Source organism: Macrobrachium nipponense, chromosome 36, assembly GCF_015104395.2.
Source record: "Macrobrachium nipponense isolate FS-2020 chromosome 36, ASM1510439v2, whole genome shotgun sequence".
NCBI lineage: Eukaryota > Metazoa > Arthropoda > Malacostraca > Decapoda > Palaemonidae > Macrobrachium > Macrobrachium nipponense.
Window position 1 is genome coordinate 24,996,146 of NC_087220.1, and position 25,502 is coordinate 25,021,647.

The 25,502-nt window shown below is 35.8% G+C and overlaps 1 protein-coding gene across 2 annotated transcripts in view; it reads right to left on the minus strand.

The window, feature by feature from the left end:
* Positions 1–759: 759 nt before the first annotated feature.
* The window catches only part of LOC135203515 (uncharacterized), a 68,783-nt gene continuing 44,040 nt past the window's right edge, over positions 760–25,502 (minus strand). For both annotated transcript variants that reach the window (XM_064233248.1, XM_064233249.1), the window contains exons 2-8: positions 23,709–23,775; positions 21,623–22,205; positions 18,349–18,425; positions 13,240–13,385; positions 5,114–5,291; positions 3,255–3,391; positions 760–2,640 (exon numbers count right to left, since the gene is read on the minus strand). In XM_064233248.1, coding sequence (XP_064089318.1) covers positions 2,282–2,640; positions 3,255–3,391; positions 5,114–5,291; positions 13,240–13,385; positions 18,349–18,425; positions 21,623–21,958 — 1,233 coding nt within the window. In that variant the 5' untranslated portion in view covers positions 21,959–22,205; positions 23,709–23,775 and the 3' untranslated portion in view covers positions 760–2,281. The remainder of the gene's footprint in view (positions 2,641–3,254; positions 3,392–5,113; positions 5,292–13,239; positions 13,386–18,348; positions 18,426–21,622; positions 22,206–23,708; positions 23,776–25,502) is intronic.

Sequence of the window (25,502 nt, forward strand, 5' to 3'; positions counted from 1 at the left end):
TAGGTGGGGAAAGGCAAGTAGCAGGATTTATACAGAAATGTGTAGGATAAAATCCAGTGTTTGTCGAGGTCAAAATTACAACGTATGATGGGACTGTTAGCATTTTTTAAGATTTCCAGAAAAACTGTTAAAAAATTAGATCATATAATTATGATATAGTTGGTAATATTGAGAGAACAGAGTTCCATATGTTGGTGAAAAAATTGCATAATTTGAAAGTGCTGAGAGTATAAAGGCAAAGAAGAAGTGTTTGATAGATATTGTAGAAGAAAAACTGGAACAGAATGGCGTTCTTATTCTATGAGCAAGAGAGGGCATATAAGACAGAGGCAAATGTGCTGCTTATGAGCCTTCTGTGTAGAAGCTTGATGTGGTTTATAAGCCGGGACTGTTCTGCTTAGGGTCTTACTCCTGACCATTGCCTTGTTTAGGATGTTACTTGTTACATGTTGCTTGATTCTCACCGTCTTTATTTTAATTCACATCTTAAGGGAATTGAGAGCATTACATTTCATAGTAAAACGCAAACCCCGCTTTTCTTGCCGATCTTGAATTTACACTGATTACAGGTTACGAAAAAAATCAATCATGTTCGGATTGCTTGGCCCTGAAGGTGAAACGTCCCCCAGTCCCAAGAGACTGGTGGCAAAGTTTAACTTTAAAACAAATCATAAACAAGGTACAGTACGAGAAAGCCATAATTTTCTTCTTAACAAAATATTTGAAACAAGGAATGAGAAACGTAATGAAAAGCGTATGTCCAGTGTAAAGGGATATTTTATTAAATGTTTTCTTCACATTGAATTTTTCACAAATATTTCAACGTTATTCTCCGGCCTTCCTTTTAAATGTCAACTAAAAAATAGAAGGCGACCCCTGTCCATTTTCAGGAATTGCTCTTATTCCGTATAATTGTAACTGAAAATCTTTTCTTACAGACAAATGTGAACATTTCTACATAAAATATGTTTGATGAAATGTAGAACCAAACACAGACAGAAAGAATATTTAAACTGTTAGCTAAATAAAACGGTACTTCATACGTGTTCTTTCTCGTTGAATGTTTACTGCCTATTTCACTGTGTTGATCAACAGGTAGTGATATTAATGAGTGGATTTACAAATGTATAAAGATGCGTTCTGTTAAATACTTCATATTCCATAACGTTCAGATGTGCCTAGAAACTACAGCAGCTCTTGTAGGTAGAGTTACACACCCATTACTTGTAAGTATGACACAGCATCACAGAAATACACGAAAGAAAAGGATGTGGTACAAAGGAAGGACATGTCGTTGGATAAATATTTCTCAGTAGCTGACTCAGAAGCTAACACCACACAGTCAGTGACTTTCTCGATTTCCATTAACCTGCTTGCCTGATGGCGTCGTCACAATACAAATATATTTTTTTTATAATATTCTGTTTTGTATTATTTAGTACCTTACCGACAAAATTTGAATTATCTAGCTAACACCAGAGAGAAAACTGAAGTTGCACTTGTTTGTGCCGGCTATTAGAATACAAAGTTTGCCGGAAAGAGGCTTAAAATACCAAAAGTGTGCAGCTCTAATCACCGCCTTTGTGATCTATACGTGGTTCAGTCTCCACTTACTCTTGAGGTTTTACTGCAGAAGCCTGTCCTTCACAAGGGCCTCTTGACTCTCAGTAGTGTCAGTGATAAGGAAAGGTATGGGCATCACTGTTTCCGATTATAATTATTGGGGGGGCTTCGGTCTGAACGACAATAAATTATTCTCCAGCAACTTCTTAGCAGACTTCATTTTTGCGAATGATGATCTTTATATTATGATCTACTCTCCATATACAAAATCAGACACACATCTCCACTTTGAGATAACTGATGGTATTCGTACACTAACATGGCTGTATTCATTACATATTTTAACAATGGATATATACACCAGCCCCAATGACATCACAGAAGCTCAAGTATGTTTAATATATGAATAACGAACACTGAGAGGGACCAGCAGGGTAATTCGGGGGAAACGATCCATAGGTAACCACATAATGCGCAAAAACTTTAGTGTTAAACGATGGTGTCTTCAGCGGCTCCGATATAAAGTGACGAAATTTCAATGCGTTGTTATTAAAATGAAGGCACTATTTCGTGGCTATAGGTTTCCATCGAAGTCATGAAGGATCGTGGTGCAAAATATTGTTACATACCACACATCAGTAGAAGTAGCGTCCATGAATACGAGTATCATAAATGCTTATAGTGTATATATAAAATCAGCGGATTTCCCTTCACATTATCATCTCTCGAGACACGCACTCGACGTATTGGACCGCAGCCGCTGGTGACCCGGAGCAGGGGACAGCCGCGTTCCCAGACAAGCGAACGACTGTGGTTTGAGCTCCATCAAGAACAACCTTGGAGCTCCCTTGACGACCCTGCTGATGATCGTGCAAGCCAAAGACACTGTTTGTACACAGGAGCAGCAGTGGGAGTCAAAATCCACGCTGACGGATCCGGAGGCTGGGTAACACGAGGAGAGCAAACCGAGGAGAAACAGGTAGATCCAAGAGCTGCGTGAGAGATGACTTGAAAAGCAGCCGCTGGTGGTCGGAGTCTCTGGTAGCGCGTCGTGCTGCATGGCTTGAGAATTCTCACCTGCGGGTAGACGTGATCGGAAGTCATGTATTTTGCTTTATATCATTTAGCATCTTACCGCAAAAAAAAAAAAAAATGTTTTTCATAGCCCACACCTGAAAGAAAACTAAGCTGCGTGTGTTTGTTCTAGCTATTAGATGCAAAGTTTGCCGAAAGAGGCTTAAATGCCGAAAATGTGCAGCCTATCAATGGGACTCTTTCGTGACTGGAAATAACTACCATTGCACTGACTGACATTACATGTGTGCTCCAACATTCCTGCTGATGAAATGAACTGAACAGACTACAGAATAGTTCTAATAAAGCCACATATTCATATCAGGTTATTACGATGAACATCGAAATATATACTGTGAAATATCAATCTCCTAACAATTCACAGGTATACCTCTTCGCAATGATCAATTCAATAAGCATTGAAGTACATAAATTTAGGAAAATAAAAGATGATTAAACGTAACAAATCATTCAAACTCTGAAGATCCTACGAAGTAATTAAAGGTTTGGTTAGTTATAGAAAGCTTGAACCTTGGACCGCCAACACTTGCATATGCGAAATTAAATCCCTTACAATTAAAGCAGAGAAACCCATGAAGTGAGAGTTTGCATCATACCTGCTATGACGTGGACAGTGACGTTGTCACTCGTGTAGTTGCTGTACCAACAGGAATAAACTCCGGAGTCAGCAGGCGAGGCGTTTGCCACATACAAACGACTCCGGATATAGTCGGAATCTTTGCTTCCTTTTACGCTGCCGGCAAAAGAGAAATGATGTTACTACTTGACGGAATACTAGACACACATTATTTGAATAATATATATATATATATATATATATATATAATATATATATATATATATATATATATATATATATATATATATATTAGATGCACATATATAAATTACAGTCTAGGGCAGGAATACATTGGGGACTTGTACTTTTTTTATTGCTTCTTACGTTTCGTGATTCATATTTACATCATCAATTTTCCATAGAATTCCCTTGTGATGTGATTATAAATCCCGAAACGTGGGATGCAATAAAAGAAGTACGAGTCACTAGCGTATTCCCGCCCTTGACTGCAATATATATATAATATATATATATATATATATATATATATATATATATATATATATTGCAGTCAAGGGCGGGAATACGCTAGTGACTCGTACTTCTTTTATTGCATCCCACGTTTCGTGATTTATAATCACATCACAAGGGAATTCTATGGAAAATTGATGATGTAAATATGAATCACGAAACGTAAGAAGCAATAAAAAAAGTACAAGTCCCCAATGTATTCCTGCCCTAGACTAATTTATATATGTGCATCGAATCGCTCGAATGTATATATATATATATATATATATATATATATATATATATATATATATATATATATATATATATATATATATATATATATCGATAGCTTATCCTTAATTAACGCGACTTTTGTAATTATTGTCAAAAATATCCTTTAATTTAGCATAGTCTTCACCTTGGGATTGACTTACATTCGAAGCTGTGTATGATGAGAGCAACTGCCACTGCCAGGAATCGAACCTGAGTCTGATACAAAAGTGTCAGTGGACTTGTCTAATTAGATATTGACAGATAGATAAATCGATATAGACTCTACTATACATATTACAAGAAGCGAAATCAAGCAATCTCCGCCATGAATGGGTGGCTGCTAAGTTTGTGACAGGATAGATACAGCAGAGTTGAAATTAACTTAGTCTCTTGATAGTTTAATGAATTGACCTACAGTCATTCTTTACTGAACCCAAAACGCCAAAGTTTGAATCCTGACAATAGCAAATGCACTTATATAATTCCCTTTGGGTATAAGTAATTCTAATGGTAGAATGAATTCGATTTAAGGAAGTGTTTATCACTTAAGGTTTCATATAATTTAAGGAAGCCATTCGCCTTATGGGGGGAAGGTCAAGAGAAAAACAAAACAGCTATGTTCATTCCTAACCTAGTCCCAACCATTTCCTAATTATTGATAACATAATATTATATATCATCAATTTTCATCCTTTCTTAGATGCTCTGGGAGGTGACGTATTATTTGGTCATGTGAAAGTAATGGAAGATGAGAGATCGAAGGAAAGGTGAATTTTTCAAAAGTGATAGATGGGAGGAAGATGTAGACCTACTTTGAAGGGTTGGATACATAAGGTGAGAGAGTATTTAAAGGATAGGCCTTGATATCCATGACGAACATTTATTACTTAACTGTACTCATTTCCCCCAAAACTTCATTTTGAATTTTCCAAGCTTGTCTAGACCATTTCCGAAAACTCTTGATACCTCTTCCCAGTAATTTTAATCTTTGACCATTGCTATGTCGTGCATCTTTTGTTTACTGTGATATAGGACTTCCTATTTCCATGTATACAAATGTGGCGCAAAAAAATACGAGAGGAATATCAAAATACTCTCATCAGGTCTCACCTTATACCTCCTCTGGAAGTGTTAAACGCGAGAGGGGTGTCACCCCTCCGCCAGGTAACAATTTCATGAGGGAATGGGACCTTCTCGATGATGCACTTCAGCTCAATCATGCTGCCGCTGTTGTAATGCTTATCAACCACATCTCTGCCACGTTCGTCCACGACCCTCGCCACTGGTTCTGTTGTCATGGGCGGGGAAAGTATTAGATTCATAGTTAATACTTTATATATATAAATGTGTGTGTGCGTGTGTGTGTGTGTGCAGCTGTGGCTATGTGTTACAGGATATATGTACAAAATCCTTCGGGCATATGTGAAATAACCAATTCGCTTAGGAACTTTTGATCCCAGAGGGCTAATACTAAACAGTGGAACAGTGAGTTACCTACACTATTTCGCTGTGTTTGGTTCTAGACCCTTAAGAGTCAAATGTGTTTTGCTGTGTTTAGTATTGGCCCATAGGGGATCAAATGCACTTAGGGTCATTTGATCCCCCACTGGCTAGTACTTAACACGACGAAGTATATTAGGCTCCTCAGGGGTTTGTACTAAACATGGCAAAACAGTATAGATGAATCACTGTTTGGTCACCATCTTTAGTACTAGCCCTCGGGGTTAAGTGTTCCTAAGTAAATTGCTTATTACCTAGGGATTTCGTGAAAACCCTTATTTCACATACTCCCTATAACACACACACACACGCATATATATATATATATATATATATATATATATATATATATATATATCTTATATATATATATATCTATAATATATAATATGTATACATATATATATATATATATATATATATATATATATATATATATATATATCTACATTAGTATAACCACACAACACAACTACACACCACCCACACATATAGTATAATATATTATTACTATACTATATATATAGTTAATTATATATTATATATATAATTAATATATATATATATATTTATATTGTATAAATATATTATATATCAATATTGATATTATTATATATATATATATATATATATTTATATTATATACTATTATATATTACTATATATATACTACTATAACACACCACCACAACATATTATATATATATTATATTAAGGTATATAATTAAATAATATTTATTTTATATATTATATATATATATATATAAGATTATATATTATATATATATCATATAAATATATATTATATTATATAATATATATTATCTATATATATATATATTATCTAATATATATCTCTATATATAGATTAATATTAGATATATTATATATATAAATTATAATATAAATATTAATATATATAACTTAGATTCTATATATATAGATCTACCTATAATATATCTATATAATCTATGTAAAATATATATATATATATTTATTATATCTACATATTATATATATATATTATATTATATATCTAATATTAAATATATATATGTATGTATATCTCTTACAATATATATATTACTATATATATATAATTATATATCTATATTTATAATATATCATATATAATGTATATAATATATATATCTATCTCCTATATCTATTAGCCAATATATATACTATATATTATACTATATATATGTATATATATATATATAATATATATGTATATATATATCTATATATATGTGTGTGTGTGTGTGTGTGTGTGTGTGTGTGTGTTGTATATATTATATGCATAATCAAAAGGAGCTCATAAAACCACCAATATGTAGAAAAGAAATGCTATATTTCAGAGAACCAGCTGTCTCACTCTTCAGGCAGGTAATAAATGAGGGTAAGAGTTAGTAGCTACATTTAGCTGGCATTGTGCTGGCCCGGGCTCTTGCTTTTCAGCAGGTAAGAGTTAAAGGGAGGCAGTATTTATATCAAGGGATCCAGAGGTCAGCGTTTACTTCACTCAGCTGAGAATTTCTCTTTAATCTTCTTAATTGTTAGTTGGAGAAAGATTTTATCTATAAAATCTCTTGATAGGTTCATCATATTCTTTTATGTAAAACTATGTATGATTGGTTACAATTGAGGCAAGAGATTTATACTTCTGTGTCTTTGGGGACTGGCATTTGTTTTATGTTAATGAGGAGTTTTGCTATGGTATATGTGTAGGTAAAAGAACAAGGGTTAGAGTTTCCAAGTGTCTGTGTCCAAGTCTTAATCCTGTCCAGGTGTGGGATTTTCATTGTATTTAATTTTTTTTTTTGGGGGGGGCCATCTCTCTGGTCTTGTTTTCAGGGGGAAGTTGAATATTATTACCTTTATGGGTCGCTTTGTCACTTATATGGTCAGGGTACTTTAAAGATGACAGCTGCTTATATATTAGTTCAATTTCCTTTTCCTGGAAATCTGGGGAGCAAATCCATAAGGCTCTTAAGAATAACTTGCTCACTTCCACTACACCAGTCTTGATAAAAATGTCATAAAAACTAAAATATTGAATGTATGAATGTGAAAATGTTGGTTTTCTAATTACAGAAAATTTTTATTCTATAGTGTCTAATTATTAAAACTCCAAGTAAAGGAAATTTGTTTTCTGTTTCCCATTCATCTTTAAATTTGATGCAGAGCAATAATGCATTTAGTTTTGAAAGAAATTCGTTGAAATTGCCCCACTCATTATCTCAAAATATTAGGATATCATCCACATATCTTATTCACAGCATTTCTTTAGGTTTTATGCCCATTATTATTATAGGTTCAAAATATTTCATGTATAGACTGGCTAAAACAGAACTTATAGGACTGCCCATTCTGCACTCGAATTTTTGTTTACAGAATGATAACCTTTCGAAAAGTCAATTGGAATCATTCGCACTATTATAGGCAACAATGTCAGAACAAAATGAAACCAGATACTTGTGCATGTGCTTCATTGTAAGGAGACGAAGGTAAGACTGGTTTCCATGGATAAATCTACATAGTACAAATATCTCCCACTTCATATTTTCAATTCTTTCCCTCAGGAATATCTTGTATGTGAGAGGGAAGGGGTCTGATTGCAGAGTCCATCTCACGACTCTTAACATTTCAGAACATTCTTCTTAGAAGTAGTCTGATCAGTTTGTTAATAAAATACCTAGTTATTTGTTAAAGGTGGAATTATGATGAGACTTCAGGCTTATATATCTAGGGAAACTATAAGTAGGAGGAATTGCTTCAAGATTTGACTATTGTTGATCACCTACAGTGAATTGTCTGCTTGCCACTTACGCAAGTGGGAAGAGAAGGACGACTTCTGTAACCTATTGTACATCCCAGCACATGGGATACTTTGACTCATGACAGAGTGTGGTTTGTGTAACCTCCTTTCTAGGAAAAATAATGGCTTAGATTTCCTATATAAGAAGAAAAGACCAACACAGAAGGTAGCCTATACAGCAAGAACTCAGATATCTTTGTTCTACCAATTTTATCAAAAGAGGGACCGAGGGAGTCACATCTACTGACTAATGAAAGTCAGAGATTGGAAGCTCTGTAGCATACCCTACCTTTATTGGAACTGACATTTGAGAATACAGCCATTGGCTGTTGGGAGGAAGACGAAAAGAGGAAAAGAGTATGTCTTCCTGCATTCTACCAACCAATTATTACTGTAAACATTCAGTGAAATACTGTTATGTACTTATGGAACTAGGTTGCCACGCAACCTGAGCAGCCATTATAGGCTCTGGAAAATGTATCAAATGATTAACACCAAATGCCTGCTTGTCAGCACCTGTGACACAGAAAGTTTCATGGACCCTCACCCATGGTAGGGAGCCCCCATCCTCATCCAATCACTCATACATCCTGAATCCAGAAAGAGACCTTGCTCTTAAATACCCCTCTCTTGTGACTGTCAGTACTAAAGAACATGTGTTTGACACCCTGGTCTGAGGTGTCAATCTATGCAGGTTTTACATTTTTTTTTTTTTTTTTTTTTTTTGCCACAGGCGCATCTTGTCTCAATTATCACCCACAAATCCCACTGGAAAGGGATCATGAAAGGTCCTTAGCTTTCATCAGGAACACACAGGTTGTATGTTTTGCCACAAATTCAGAAACAAATCAAAATGAAAATGAACCTCGACCCTCTCATAGCCACATTGCTAATTGCCTATTCTCTTCACAGTCTTATGCATAACATCTGTCTGGAGTGTCTTTCAGGGTTGTGTAAGGGTTCTGGGTATGGCTACAAAGGACAAGAGTTGACTCCCATTTGGGATGCCATTATGAGACTGGGAGTGACAGAGAATCATATTGAACTGCAGAAAATAACAAGCATGGAGGTTGCTTCAGGATGCTGGAAGGCATCCTCTCTTGCAGCCCAAATATCCAGCTGTGGCAAGCAAAACACCAGGAACTTGCTGTTGAGCCAAGTGGCAAACAGAGTGATCACAGGAGTTCCCTAAACCTTTACCATTATCTTCTTTGTTTGGGTGTAGAAACCACCCCATCCTCACAACCTACTTCTGGAAACTGAGCTAGTTAGCCAGTACTGACAGCCCAGGATACATCTGACTGACAACTCAGTCATCCATTTGTTTACCTACCTCACCAACATGCAAATGGGATGGAGATCATCCTCCCTTCTTGTTGACATATGACACCAGGGTAATGTCGCTCATCAGCATTACCACATTCCCATCAGTTGATCCCCAAATGCTTACAGCACTAGCTGCACTAAATCCACCTTGAGAATTGGGGAGATTCCTGCCAAGGTGTGCACCCCATCCCCCCACTGATATGTCAGAGAACAGGAACAACTCCTGTGGAGAGAATGAAACAGAATACCCATAAGGAAGTCCCTGTTGAATAGCCACCTAGAGAGATCCTCTTTCATCTCGGTGATCTATGGAATACAGAATATCAGAAGGTAAATGGCAGTTGCTCAGCATTACTTGAGAAAGCTGAAGGTAATGTGGATATGCCCATGCTCATGCATACATGTACCTATCATTTTTAAATATATTTATTAAAGCTGGAGTAGACCATCCTCACCATTGTAGCCAAGTGGGCAATCGTTTTTATTGCTTTTCATCCTAAAAGGCAATAAAAACGGTATTATTTTTTTGGGCTGTTATTATCTTTTATATCACCTTTGGGGTTTTGGATGGCAATGTCTGGTTTGTTTTTTTCTCGAAAGGCACCTGCTGGTAACGTGAACACTTGGCAGTTCAGGACTTCTGGTGAAGATGTGATGAATGTTGTTTGCAGTATTGTTCTAAATCCTAGAGGATCCCATGGTAGTTCTTTTCTCCAACTTCCACCTCGACTTCTGGTGGGGAGCAATGTTTATAATGATTGGTTCATCCTCTTGATGATCCAGTTGGTTTCGTGGTTGTAGGACGACATAGTATACATTATTTTTGTCCCCAGACTGTCAGTAATAACATGCCATAGGGCAGATGTGAAGTTGCCACCTCTATCACTGGTGGTGATCTTGAGAATTCCATGCCTACTGACCCAGACAACAAGGTATTTGATACAGCTCTCCACCATCTGCTGTCGGGTGGATATTGCTTCCGATACCTGGTGTTCCTGTCTATTATGGTAAACAGGTATTTCTACCCATCTGAAGGGGGTAAGGGTCCCACTATGTCAACATGTATGTGGGGGAGTCAGTAGTTCATTGTTTTGAACTCTTCTATCCCACTTTTGACATGTTGCTTCACATTTAACATCATGTCTTTTCTCATCCCCTACAAAATGTACTGCTCTGCTATGATACGGGCAGTTGATTGGACTGATGGGTGGGATACATTGTAGGCTCTCCTTCATAGTCCCTCTGGCAAGTATGGTTGAGGGCATCTGGTATCCATCTCATAAATGATGATCATCATTCCGCTTTTGATTGACAGGCGAGGGACCTTACACTTTGAGAAAAAGAATGAGTAAAACAAGAAGGAACTCTTAACTTATCGCTTCATAAAGTAAAGGTGCTGTCACACTAGCGAAATTTCCGTTGACTTTCTCTGAGTTGTCGTCGACTTTCCAAAGGAGTCGACGTCATTCCGTACTCGGGTTGTCACACACGTTCTTCTTCATACCGTGGTTGTCGTCGTCAAATTGTAAACAAACCATCTGAGCTATGACTTCCCGGGATGATAAAACAACTATGCCTTATAACACAACGCAACTAGTGGGTCGTGCTTGCATGTGTTTAATGATGCTGCATAGAATTAAAAAAAAAAAAGGTCTTTGGGTCCGGTCCTGGTTAAAAAGACATGAAAAGTTTTATTTAAAAAAACAAGCTAGAGCTAGCCTAGATAGGCTATTCGTAACCTTGTTTACACAAGCAGTCAGACTATTATAAATTAAGCTAGAGAAACACTGCAAAAATTTTAAAGATTTCTGTTTATATTATTTGCTAATGCGAAAATAATAATAATAACAACTGCGAGCAGACCTAGGCTATATAATAATCTGATATTCACGATATAGCATGCTTATCTGTATAAAGATCAGCAAATTCAGGAAAGTTTTCTCTGAGTCGCTTGGTGATTTCTTGGTAATTTTTTCATTTAAGACCCTTTTCCATAAAACTATCATGATAATGGTCCCATAAGCATCGTCTCTCCCCCATATCTTTGACCAAAAACTGTTCTGGCAGTATTGTCCACTGTACCAAGAACTCCATCCTGCATCTGATGACTTGAAATGCGCGCTCTCCGAGATATAAACAAACAATAAAGTCAACGGTAGCCATGAGTTGAATTCGATCGGTACCGTTTTCAAAATTCGTGACGATGACACCAGAAAGTCGTCGTCAAAACATGAAAAGTTGACGTCAAATTCAAAAGTCAACGGAAATTTCGCTAGTGTGACAGCGCCTTTAGACTGTTTTTGGTCGGCACCTGTATGGAAAAGAAGCTAAAAAAAAAATATGCCTTAGCAATACAAGGTTAGCCCACAGTCCTGCAAACTAAAGTGAGAGGAATGTCAATGGCATCTCCCAAATATTAACAACCATCATGACTTTGCCTTCCCACGTCCCAAGAGACCATAGGTAGGCAAAATCCACTATTATGTTTAGCCGAAATCTAACCATGTAGGGGCAGATTTCGTTCTCCTCTGGAAAGTAGTACTGTGCTACTTTGTCAAAGGCATTGGAAGCGGCTTAAACAAGCAACTGCAAAATAAAGTTCTCTGATCTCAAGATCAAAGAATCAACCTCCTTCAGCACCTCCCAAGCTAATGGGAACCAGAGTAACATAAAGAATAATAAAGGCTCGAGGGTGTACCCCAAGGTACACTTGATAAAAAACTTCAGGTACACGTAGGGAAGACTCCGACATCATTTTGTCTAGAATTTTGAACATCTGTTAAAATAGCAACGGAAGACACTGATGAATCAGACTTGACTATTGGCAGCTTGTGCATTAAAGATATAAAGCTAGGTTAGTTTCCTACTTAGAGATCATGCATTCATAGAATAATACTAAATTCTTAATTTTTATCTGATAAAACATGATTTCAGTTCCTCATTATTTGATCAATTTCATCGTTTTCAGTCATATATATGAAGTTTGACCGAATAGTTACTCGACTATGCCTGTTAAAATCAACTTAAATTTGGCCATCGTAGCCTATGAAGTGGGCCAAGCATTTCCGCTAGGCTTTGAATGCTTCCAGAAATTCCCACTCTTTAAGCTGGTTAGGCACATTTAGCAATGGATTTCGTCTTGAGATGTCAAAACAACAACTTTCCAGTTGAAGTTGTCTTTCCCAGACAAAGTATATATAGAAGGACTGCTAATTTGATACCACAGTGGTTATCCAATAGGGATGTAGATGATGCTTGATACAATTAAAGAATGGGACTACATACTTCGAAACTATCCCAGGATAGCTAAAGATGTGTGAATGATGCATAATTGCACTGAGGGACCACTTTGATAGGGGTGATGGCCAGGTTTAAATATACATAGTATGGTTTTGATTTTAAAAATGTAGTATCATAAGTTACTAATGTGTGGCTATTACCAATGTTAGGGCAATACAGCTTCACCAAAATATTGAATTACTATTTACAAGCAGAATTACCATTACGTATATATTGTACTAGTAAATTCATATAATTGGGTTAATACCTGAATTATTCATAACTTAACATTTAGTAAAGTGGGTTTTACCTGTGATGTCCAGTGTCAGTGACATGAGCATTGGTGGCTGAGTAGAGATCTGGCAGCGGTACTGCCCTTGATCCTCTACCCTGGCATCTCGTATTTCCAGTTGCCACCTCTGCCACGTGTCTCCGATCTTTCTCACTAATGTGTACCTGTAGAAAGCATGAACAAAAAAATTCACAGTATGGGAATACAGCCAAATAATCTCTATAGAATCACACAAATTCTTATGATTTACATATCACACTGCCTGACAATGCACATTGTCCAAAAGATTTTTGCTTCCTTTATATGGTATCTTTATAACGAATTGAAATGGCGTCACACCTTTTTACGTTCACCTTCAGTTTTCATTGGTCTATTCTTTTCAAAGCACAGGTCACTTTTCGTCATTCAACTTTACTGTGAGGCATTATACTGTCATAAATTTGGCGAAAACGTTTTTCATAATTTTCTGTATTTCTGCCATTTCTTTTGTCATACCCTGCACTCATTTCCTCTCATTAAGTTGTTAACAGGCTTTGGCGCTAAATTCTGTGCTCTGTTAGATTCGTGGTGCATACACGTTTTTACGTAATTTAGTTAGAAGGATTTACACAATTCAAATATTTTGGAAAGGCTTCAGTAATGCAATTTACAGCTAACGCTGGAGACTTTGCTAATCACTTTACCGAGATGTCCTTTCCGTTTATATTTATATATTTTGAAGAGCAACTAAGAGAGTTGTTCATTTTTCAACTGTTGTCTAAATATTTCGTTGCACCGACTTCTTTCAGTATATACCACTATTCTGCATAAATGAAATGTTTTACGTATTCTCTCTCTCTCTCTCTCTCTCTCTCTCTCTCTCTCTCTCTCTCTCTCTCTCTCTCTCTCTCTCTCTCGTGTTGAAAACTTAGGTGAAGTTCTTTTGTCATTTGTATTATTGTCAATCATGATATGACCAATAATTACATCAATGACATAAAGAAATCCTTTCATACCAACTTTCCCTCTTCAAGATTCTCATCCTTTTCGTTGTAACCTTCAATATCCTATTTGATCCTAAATACTCCAGTTTCTCTCTCTCTCTCTCTCTCTCTCTCTCTCTCTCTCTATCTCTCTCTTTCTTCTCTCTCTCTCTCTCTCTCTCTCTCTCTCTCTCTGTAAGTTTTTTACCTTATATATTTTAACCTTTGGGGTTACTTAAAGCGCACTTCAAGCGTCATCGTAAAACCAAATCTGCTTTCACTCATGATACGTTGGTGTCATTTTTGGTGATGATTTTCACCTCGTCAATGATGGCCTTTCGGACAACGTAAGTAATTAAAATATTTATCACAGAGGCCTGGTGACTTGAAGGGTTAACTGTAACGTCCTCTGCAAATGAACGAACTCTTGTCCTCTCGTCATTTCCAACATTTTTGCTTCTCCAAGATGGATCTACAATTGTACATTCCTCTTCAAACCAATCTTTTCAGCTATGCCATTTTCATTATGTCCTCAGAAGAGCTTTTTATAACGAAATATACAAAGGAATTGCCAAGTGTTTTTGATAGCATTTTTGCGAGTTTATGCCCTCAAAGGCCTCCTTTCCCTTCAAGCACATATAAGTACACACACGCTTATTTTCGTTTATTCCATCCTTTATGAAAGCTATATTTTTTTTATTCATACCATAAAAAATCATTTCTGCTTGATGTCTTTCGCTTAGGTGTTCATAAAAATAAGATTTATTGTAGGATTTATAGATTTCCATAATCTTTTACTAATTGTGCGACAGGCCATAATAACCCAAATGTATAACCTTCGATAATGTTGTATATATGACTAATGAAGTCACTTCTCTTTCCAATAAATGTTCTGCCATAAATTTGGATTTTGCATTTCTAATTTACAGTTCTTGAAATATAGTGTAACGGTTTATCATTCCTATCACTGAGTGTAAAGGATTTTCAGTCTTTTTACTGTTGCAGAACTACTATGAGATTCAGGGTCTCTGTAACACGGTTTTTTGGACTTTGCTCCTTGTCAAAGCATCGTATGTAGCTGAAAGTTGACATATGTATATTTTACAACCACACACAAATTTTGTCAGCATTATCAATAACCTAAACCCGATGGTTTTGATTTTTATAGAGTAAAAATGAACTAGCCGACGCCACGGCCAATGATTACAAGCCAAGAGTCGAAAAACATTCATTACGTAAGCAAGGTAAACAAACACCTCTTGACTAAATGTTGCCCCGCCCATCCACCAGACAGAAATGCCATCGGCTCTGAAACCCAAAGACTTTATGAATGGCGGAACGATACATAGATGTGGATGGGGTATCAGTGCTAGCGTAGTAATACTACTGTAGCAGTAGTGCCGCAACAGTATAGCAGTAATATACATGAATTAAACGTTTAGACCAACTGCTGGGATCCTTGAGGACCATTTAGCACTTCTTACAGCTTCTCGAGAAATTAGTTTTTATAGCCAGAAGTTAAATTTTCTAATCCAACAATGCCCATGGTAGCCTTCAGTGTTATCCTGAATTATAACGAGGCGAAAGTGGGTGGAGCCTCATGAAGTCACCATTCTGACGATTATTATTGGTGAAGGTTTAAAGCCAATATACGGTACAGCCTATTTTTTTCAGTAAATAGGTAGATAACCAATAAATAAAATTGCTTGACATAGGATATAACAGTTATCAAATCAAGCTTGTCTACTATGTTTTTGGTAATTACCAACTATTCCCTACATCTTGTCAATCTGATTGTGACCTATAAAGTAGACTGTAATTTCTTTGGAAACTTATTTTGGGAATTAGACTAATAATCGAAGTGATTTTGTATTTATTAACATATTTTGTTGGTTTGTTCATTATGACAATTATAAGTGGGGAGGTTCCAGAGTTCATAAAGGTGTACTGCTTTGCTTGTATTTAAATTTGTATGTCATTGTTGCCAGAGGTTTAGCCTTCGTTACGTATAGCCAATCATCCATCGAGAAACAGGGAAGAAATGATGTCATAAGTTACGTAACGAGTGCGTTCGAAACCTTTTCTCTGAGTAAGTTGGCCCGTCTTCAAAAAAGGTCACTTTTACATTATAAGTACCAAATTTATTCAACCTACGTAGTGCAGAATACACTCAAAATTTATGTGTTGATATAATATGTATTCTGAATAAGCGTTATATTTATGAAATGCATAGATAAAACGTTATTGCGAAAAAAACCGTGTTACAGAGGCCCTGAATCTCATAGTAGGCATTATTGAATAATGATTTTGGATATTTCCAGATACATAAATGAAAAAAATAGTGACCTCTCTCTCTCTCTCTCTCTCTCTCTCTCTCTCTCTCTCTCTCTCTCTCTCTCTCTCTCTCTCTCTCTCTCTCTCTCTCTCTCAGTGTTTCCCCTTATCGCGTCTTTAATGAACAGACATTATTCGCAAATGCCTAGCTAAGAATACCTCAGAGACTTTCGTCAAATTCACATTATAAACAATAGCCTCATTTTATCCCAGTCAATTTGCTTAATGTGTCCTCGTTTTACTCAGGCTTATAATCTCGTGATTATTCAGAGTGTGTCCAACTCCCCGTATAGATTTATCGACATATAAACGCAGCATGATAGCTCCTACATCTTCCAAAATTTGTCTCCCAGCAAACGAAAGGTTCCTGTCAGCTCACCAGTGAAACATCTCATTATTAAAACAGACACAAGAGGAAACACAACATTATATATATTTACATATGATGTAGGAAGCTCACAAAAATTTAAAACAAATTTAGATTGCAGTGGGCTTCCTACAACATAATATTTTAATGCACCTATACGGTGTTTATAATTTCGCAATTTACATATTTGTGTGTGTGTGTGTGTGTGTGTATTACACACGCACACAGTGTATGAATAATCCGTTGGTTACATTCGCCAGATATATTTATTTTCAAGAGCCACAATCAGCCGGTCTCAACATCTCAAACTTGGCACGTTTCAGCAGTCATGAATCCGAATGGGAAATAAATGACGTCCTTCCTCCCACGGCGAGATTCGTACCCACCCTCACTAATAAGAGTGAGGTTCCAATAACATCCGATGTCACAAAGGATCTATTTATGCTCATATATACATACATCTGTTGACATCAGACTCATTCATATTGAGATGAAGTAGGTCCTTTCACATTTGTTGAGGACGTGTCTATTTCGGTTCTAATAAATATACGTATCAACTGAAATACATTCTTAACATTTTCTAGAGCAGCGATTTTCTAGGAAACTCACTAGTGATTTCGCAAGCCACTGGAGAGGAAAGAACCGTTTCATTGATTTCCCAATTGGATTTCAGAAAAAAATAAATAAATGCGGAATCGAGCTTATCCGGGAAAGAAATTAGTTCAATTATTTATATAGTCTGAGTTTGTTGTTGCTATAATAAATACGCTCCAGCGCACACACGAATTATATAAATATATATATACATATATATATATATATATATATATATATTTATATATATATATATAATCTATAAATGATAATATATAATATATATATAGTCGATATATATATATATATATATATATATATATATATACTATGATATTATATATAATATATATATATCCATTAAATAATATATAATATATATAAATATATATATATATATATATATATATAGATATAATATAATATGATATATCTGATATAATATAATATATATGTTATATTTATATACTATATATATCTATAATGTATATAGATATATATATATATATCTATTATATATATATATTATATATATAAATTTATCTATTATATATATAACATTTATAGATATAATTATATAAATATAGATAATATATATATATTAGTTATCTATAGATATTATATCTTATATATATTATATATATATACTCTATAATACATTATAGATATATAATATATATATATATATATTCTTAATATATATATATAGATATTATATAAAATGTAGTATATATATATATATATATATATATATATAAAATGTATATATATAATATATATATAATAATATATATATAGTATATAATATATATATATATATATATATATATATGAATACTAGCCTAAGTGCATATGTAGAAACGAACTCACCTGTCGTCCGTTGTATATTTGTGAGAGCCCCACGTCAGTAACTCGAGCTTATCACCCACGACTCGTATCCATGATACCTAAAAGAATGTTTACAGTTATCAGCATGTATCATTCCAGATGATGTCGAGCAACTGGAAAATAAGAAGTTCAAGCGAAAATGCAATGCATTTCTACCGTAATACTATTCTTATTGCATTTTAACATTTCTTTTTCTCTTTAGTTATCTATTCATTAACATTTTTCTCTTTAAAAAAGTGGGAGGCATTCTGTCTGTATTTCCCTTGGACTCCTCTTCCTTCTTCCTAACGAACATCAACTTCTTTGGAAGCCTGAATTTCAAGTCAGTGGCCCTTTTGGTGGGCTTGTTCCATATGAATAGGTTTCATCTATCAAATAATAATAATAAAAGCCATAATCACATGGGCAGTACCAGTAATCAGATCTAGTGTCGGAGTAGTGGAACTCTGCAGCATAGACCAGAAAACTAGGAAACTTATGACAATACACAAAGCACTACACCCAAGAGCAAATACGGACAGACTATACATAACACGAAAGGAAGGAGGGAGAGGACTTCTAAGTATAGAGGAATGTGTCAACATCGAGAACTGAGCACTGGGGCAATATCTGAAAACCAGTGAAGACGAGTGGTTCAAGAGTGCATGGGAAAAAGGACTGATAAAAGTAGACGAAGACTCAGGAATATACAGACAGGAGAATGACAAACAAACCAGAGGAATGGCACAACAAACCAATACACGGACAATACATGAGACAGACCAAAAAACTGGCAAGAAGGAAACAAAAGGAATGATAACAGCGGCACATCATCAGGCCCTAAGAACCATATATGTTCAAAGAACGATAGATGGAAATAACCTCTCACCCATATGCAGGAAGTGCAATATGAAAAACGAGACCATAAACCAAATAGCAAGCGATAAGTGGTATAAGCACCAACCTGAAGGAATGATAGAAAAGAATCAGGCAAAGATCCTCTGGGACTATGGTATCCGAACAAAAGGGTAATACGTGCAAATAGACCAGAGGTGACGTTGATTGAAAAATCGAGAAAGTATCACTCATTGATGTCGCAATACCATGGGACACCAGAGTTGAAGAGAAAGAGAGAAAAAATGGATAAGTATCGAGACCTGAAATTAGAAATAAGAAGGATATTGGATTTGCCATTGGAAATTGTACCCATAAACATAGGAACACTAGCTAGGCACGATCCCAAGATCCTTGAAAAAGAATCTGGAAAAACTATAGGCTAAAGTAGCTCCAGGACTCATGCAGAAGAATGTGCTACTGGAAACAACGCATATAGCAAGAAAAGTGATGACTTCCTAAAGAGGCAGAATGCAACCAGGAACCCCACACTATAAATACCACCCAGTCAAATTGGAGGACTGTGATAGACCCAAAAAATTAATAATAATAATAATAATAATAATAATAATAATAATAATAATAATAATAATAATAATAATAATAATAATAATAATAATAATAATAATAATATGCAATTAACATAAGAAAGCCACTCTGAAAAATAACACAAATGATGTAACTGAAGTAACCCTTTGCAATTATTCTAATCAGCTGGTTCATTTTTTATTGAACTGAATTCTTTTATAACTTCTTCCCATTCGTATCCTCATTGCAGATTTATCTGAGTCTTCACTGTTCACTTTCACAACATCTAAAATATTCTTTTATTGCTTTCTAATTTGAACTAAAATATCAAAAATTGTAAATGAACAAAACAAGCTGGTTTACAGAACTGCAACACATCATTAAAATGTATTCAATATTCCAGTCTTTGAAAATGAAATACGTTCAAATCAACCTCTCTCTCTCTCTCTCTCTCTCTCTCTCTCTCTCTCTCTCTCTCTCTCTCTCTCTTTCAGTAAAGGGTTCTTATAGTGTCTTTATTCATATGAAATCACAAAATAAAAAAAATATCTGAGCCCATGCCATAAAGATAATTCTCTCTCTCTCTCTCTCTCTCTCTCTCTCTCTCTCTCTCTCTCTCTCTCTCTCTCTCTCTCTCTCTCTCTCAGTAAAGGATTCTCATAGTGTCATTATTGATGTGGAATCACAAAATAAAAAATATGTGCGCCCATGCCATGAAGATAATTCTCTCTCTCTCTCTCTCTCTCTCTCTCTCTCTCTCTCTCTCTCTCTCTCTCTCTCTCTCTCAGTAAAGGATTCAAGGATTCTCATAGAGTCTTTATTGATACAAAATCACAAAATAAAAAAATATGTGAGCCCATACCATGCAGATAATTCTCTCTCTCTCTCTCTCTCTCTCTCTCTCTCTCTCTCTCTCTCTCTCTCTCTCTCTCTCAGTAAAGGATTCTCATAGAGTCTTTATTGAAACGAAATCACAAAATAATCATAAAATTTGTGAGCCCATACCATGAAGGTAATTCTCTCTCTCTCTCTCTCTCTCTCTCTCTCTCTCTCTCTCTCTCTCTCTCGCTTTGACGTAAACTGACCATTCATTGGTGAGAAAAGAGACAAATGAAATGCGAAACTTTTTAAGTGCAATCTTACCTCATTCAATATGTAATATTTTCCATTGATGCCTAACTAGTTCGCAAACTTCGTCCTATATTATTCTTGCTTTTTCCGAAAAGACTGTTTTATATTGAAGGAACAATTTCGCGGAATATTTTGTTGGAGCCAATGTTCAACAAACATTAATGTTTGCCTTCAATCAGTCTTCAAAGAAAGGGAACCTTTCCCAAATATTTGTCGACGGCATTGTCAACAGTTTTATGTATTTTCCCTAAATCATTTTATAGTGGAAAAATTCGTACTCTGATATTCGAAGCCAGATTTTAACAAACGTACTGGATTTCCCTTTCAGAGATCCAAAACCGAAGGGGAATACCCAAACTTTGTTCAAAATATTTAACAATGCTCTTCACATAGAACTATAGTAAAAAGATGATGATGATAATGGCAATAATAGTAGTATTTTTTTAATTTCAGAGTTGTTTAATGAGTATAGGTTGTACAAAGGAGATAATATATCTAAATAAAATGAAAAATAATAGATTTGCATTACTGTCTTAAATTACAGAATTATTCTATTCAAAATCTATTATCATTATTATTATTATTTTCTTTTAGGATATGAGAAACAAATATCCTGGAACATAGTGATGCAGATACAGACATTTTAGAAATCGATCTTACTCGTAAATAAACGCCAAGGCGGCATTTCATCCCGACTCACCAATAATAATTCCGAGGCACTTACCGATTCGTTCGTCAAGTCGAGCACTGTGCATTCCAGCGTGGCCGTCGAGCCCAAATAAACCCGCATGGAGGAGTTATCCGAGGCGAAGTAGGGCCCTCGGGGCTTCATCACGCCGTCGAAGGTCGTCGAGTTGCCGTTCTTAATCCTGCCGTCCTCGTCGTAGTAATTCGGGTAATAGTCGTCCTCTTCGTCCTCGTACTCATCGTCGTCGTCTCCAGTGTCGTCATCGTCGGCTGATCGCTGGTGGCCGTGAGCGAAGGAGCGTCGTGACTGTTGCGGCTGCTGGATCTTGGAGTTTGATCTGTACTTGGGCTGGATCTTCACCGCCAACTGCATCGGGGAAGAGGACAGCGGGGACGGGGGTCTTGGGACCAGGAAGGGGAAGCTGCTGGAATGGCTGTTGAAGCGTTGGTTTGGGGTTCCATTATGGAAAGGAGAAGAAGCCGAAGAGGATGATGATGATGATGTGATGAAGACGAGGGAGAATGGGCGTGTTCGGAGGAGGAAGATGCGTAGTAAGAGGAGTAGGATGTGTCGAAAGAAGAGAGAGAGAGAGTGGGGAGTGTGTCGCTTGAGGTCTGACCTGAAGAATTAAAACAAGCAGATTCCAACATGAGTTAAACATTCAAAGTACATGAGATTTTTGTCAAGGCATGCAAAGTTCATTACGTAGAATGATACACATACACACACACACACACACACACACACACACACACACACACATATATATATATATATATATATATATATATATATATATATATATATATATATATATATATATATATATATATATATATATATAGAAGTGAACTAATATATTCTTAACAGCATTTCTTTAATTTTAATATAGTATTCAAAATTGCTACTAAATGTAATCATACTTTTCTTGTTATACTGGCGCTGCTGTATTGTATTTCCCTTTCTTTATCACGATAAGCTGTGGTTTTTGTTTTTCTTATCGATGCATTAAATACTCGTATCTAAATGACTTAATTTAACTTGCGATGATGTACAGAATAAGGTGTGTTCTTTATATAAAAAATAATTGCCATAAACCTGTATTTCATAACCGCTTGACGTCAACTTTATCATTCCACAAACAGGTTCCTTTGTCGGGATAATAATTTGCATTGAGTTGGTATTTTCCATCCTTTACCATCATTTTCAAGTTAACCCCATCTAATGTAAAATCACATGCCAGTAAGGCACAGGCTGTCCTCTTGAAATAAAAAATAAATAAAAAAGTAGAGTTGAATACCATTTCACTGGATTTTACAAGTGAAGAGATGTATGTGTGAGCATAGAAAAAATTTATAAGAAAAAAAAATGGATAAAATAAACGTTTAAGTAGTGACGAGTGATTAATTACAGGTGTACTCTACATTAGAACTGTTCACAAGAGATTGTTTCAAGACATTTCCCTTAACTTATATTTTTGTCTTTGGATGCCTTACTTAGTTTTTCATCTGTCTTGCCAAAAATCTTGACGAGTATAATTTGAAAATATAATATTTCTAGTTTATTTGGCAAAATAATGTTGCATATGTAGTTATGTGGATTGACTGAATTTTAAAACAGAGGTTAAATTCCGAATGCGTGCAGCTAAAAATCGCAAGAAAATGCTCACTTTTCTTAACCCTACAACTTCTCCAAGATCTGATATTCTCAAATGTTGGAAAGGATTTATTTTGATCTGTCTGATAATTATGGTAACTCCAATGAGTGCCGATCTTGGCACTTTTCAAATAAGAAAGCAATTGCTTAATCCGAGTCAAATTCAGTACTTGTAGACAAATGCGCAAAACAATACCATAGTCTTAATTGGTGTTTGGATTGCCTAGGTATATGAAGAGACTGATTCTGTTTTAAATACTCAGTGTCGGTCCGTCCACCCTTCAGTAATTGAGGGGTTGTTTTATATTTTGTTCTCTTCAGCGACCCTCATAAAATACATAAATACATATATGCATATTGCATACATACAGGAACTCGGTAAACATTAAATATAATTTGAATTCTCTAAACCAGTAATATTGAACCATTCAGTGAAAACTACACTTTTCAAAGAAAAAAAACTTACCAAATAAAAAGAAGACCATTAAAACTAGATCCATTCCATTCGTCGTCATTTTCCTTAACTTGAATATCTGAAAAGATAAAAAACGAAAGTATGATGTAAGAAAGGAATTACTTGAAGAAAAAAAAAAAAATAAGATGCTGATGGATTTTAAACGAGGTGATGTGATAAAATGGCTGACCAGTGTTTTTGAAGCTAGCGTGAATGCGCAATAGATTCTTAATGAAAGGATGAGAAATATGATTATTTCACATGAAGGAGAAGGAGATAATGTAGGAGATCTACAAGGCATGGGAACTAGAGAAGAAAATAAGACTTTATAACCATACTTAGGGTACATACACGTGAAAGTGGAAGGCAGGATTTCGGTTGCGAAAGCAGGGAGGAAACAAACAGCGGTTTTAAACAAAGGAGAAAGTTTTGGCATCAAGTGAGCTATCAAACAGTTATGAGAGAAGTTTGCGAATTGAGGGGGAAATATGCACATGGCATCACATGGAAACAGGAAAAGTTGCAACAGAAAAAGTTTGACATAGAACTGATAGAGATATGCAGCAAGGGTGTGCTAGAGTCTCTTTGGTTGTTACGCGCTTTTATGGATGCGCTAATGCATGATGTTAGAGACGGGGCATTTCATACAGGTGGTACGTTGTGGGTATTTGCGGACATTACGGACAGACTGCAGAAGTTAGTGAATTTGAAATGTTTTCCAAGAAGACTAATTTGAGAGCAAATATGAGGTATATTAAGGTGATGATGGAGAATTTAAGGATATTGTAGATAATGGAAGAATGGCAATGTATGATCATCGGCGGTGTGTCATACTCCATAAAGGGCGCAAATTAAATTCTCTGACTCTCACGCTCCTGTACATATGGGCTCTACCCCCCAAATAATGTCCACCATTTCTTAAGTCTTCTCCTCATCCTTTCTCTTGACACCTCCAACTTCTAGGATATTTCAACTGAACCAATCTTCCACTTTATATAAAGGAAAGATTTGGAAAATTGCTGGAGTGTCTAACAAAGACAAAGTGGGAAAGCATTAAGGAACTTTCACATTCCTTGCTGGACGAGTCGGTTACATGCTCGACTACCGATCTCGGGATCCGGGTTCGTTCCAAGCTCTGCCAATAAGGAATCAGAAGAATTTATTTCTGCTGATAGAAATTCAGTTCTCGATGTGGTTCGGATCTCACAATAAGCTGTAGGTCCCGTTTCTAAGTAACCAGTTGGATCCTAAGCACGTAAAAATATCTAATCCTTCGGGCTAGCCTTAGGAGAGCTGTTAATCAGCTCAATGGTCTAGTAGAATTAAGGGATTATCGAGTCAGCTTCCCTATTTGGAAATGTAGCGTGAATAAGCGAGTACTTCAACCAAAACAGCTCAGGCTAAAGAGATGAATTACTTGTGTGTTAGGCAGTCTAAGAACAATAGAAATGGGAAGAAATGAGTGAATGGTAACAAGGCTTTCAATTCACCTATGTAGAAGAGTGGAGGACGATAGTTGCAATAGTGTATAAGTTGGAGGTGTTTGAAGGAAGGAAGAAAAGTAGACATGAAAACTATTGAATAGACGGATGGAAGAACTACTGCAAAGGGTATGTCCTAAAATGCAGTTAGCATGAGAGTGAGAGCAATATGGACATATATGAAGCAGTAAATATAAGGGGTAAGACATACTTCTGATGAGCTTTCTGATTAGGTGTATGAGACAGCTAAAGTTGCAGAAGATGTTTGCAAAGGGGTTCGGTCGCTATTCAGCAGTTAAACCATGAATGTGACAGTGACCATTCT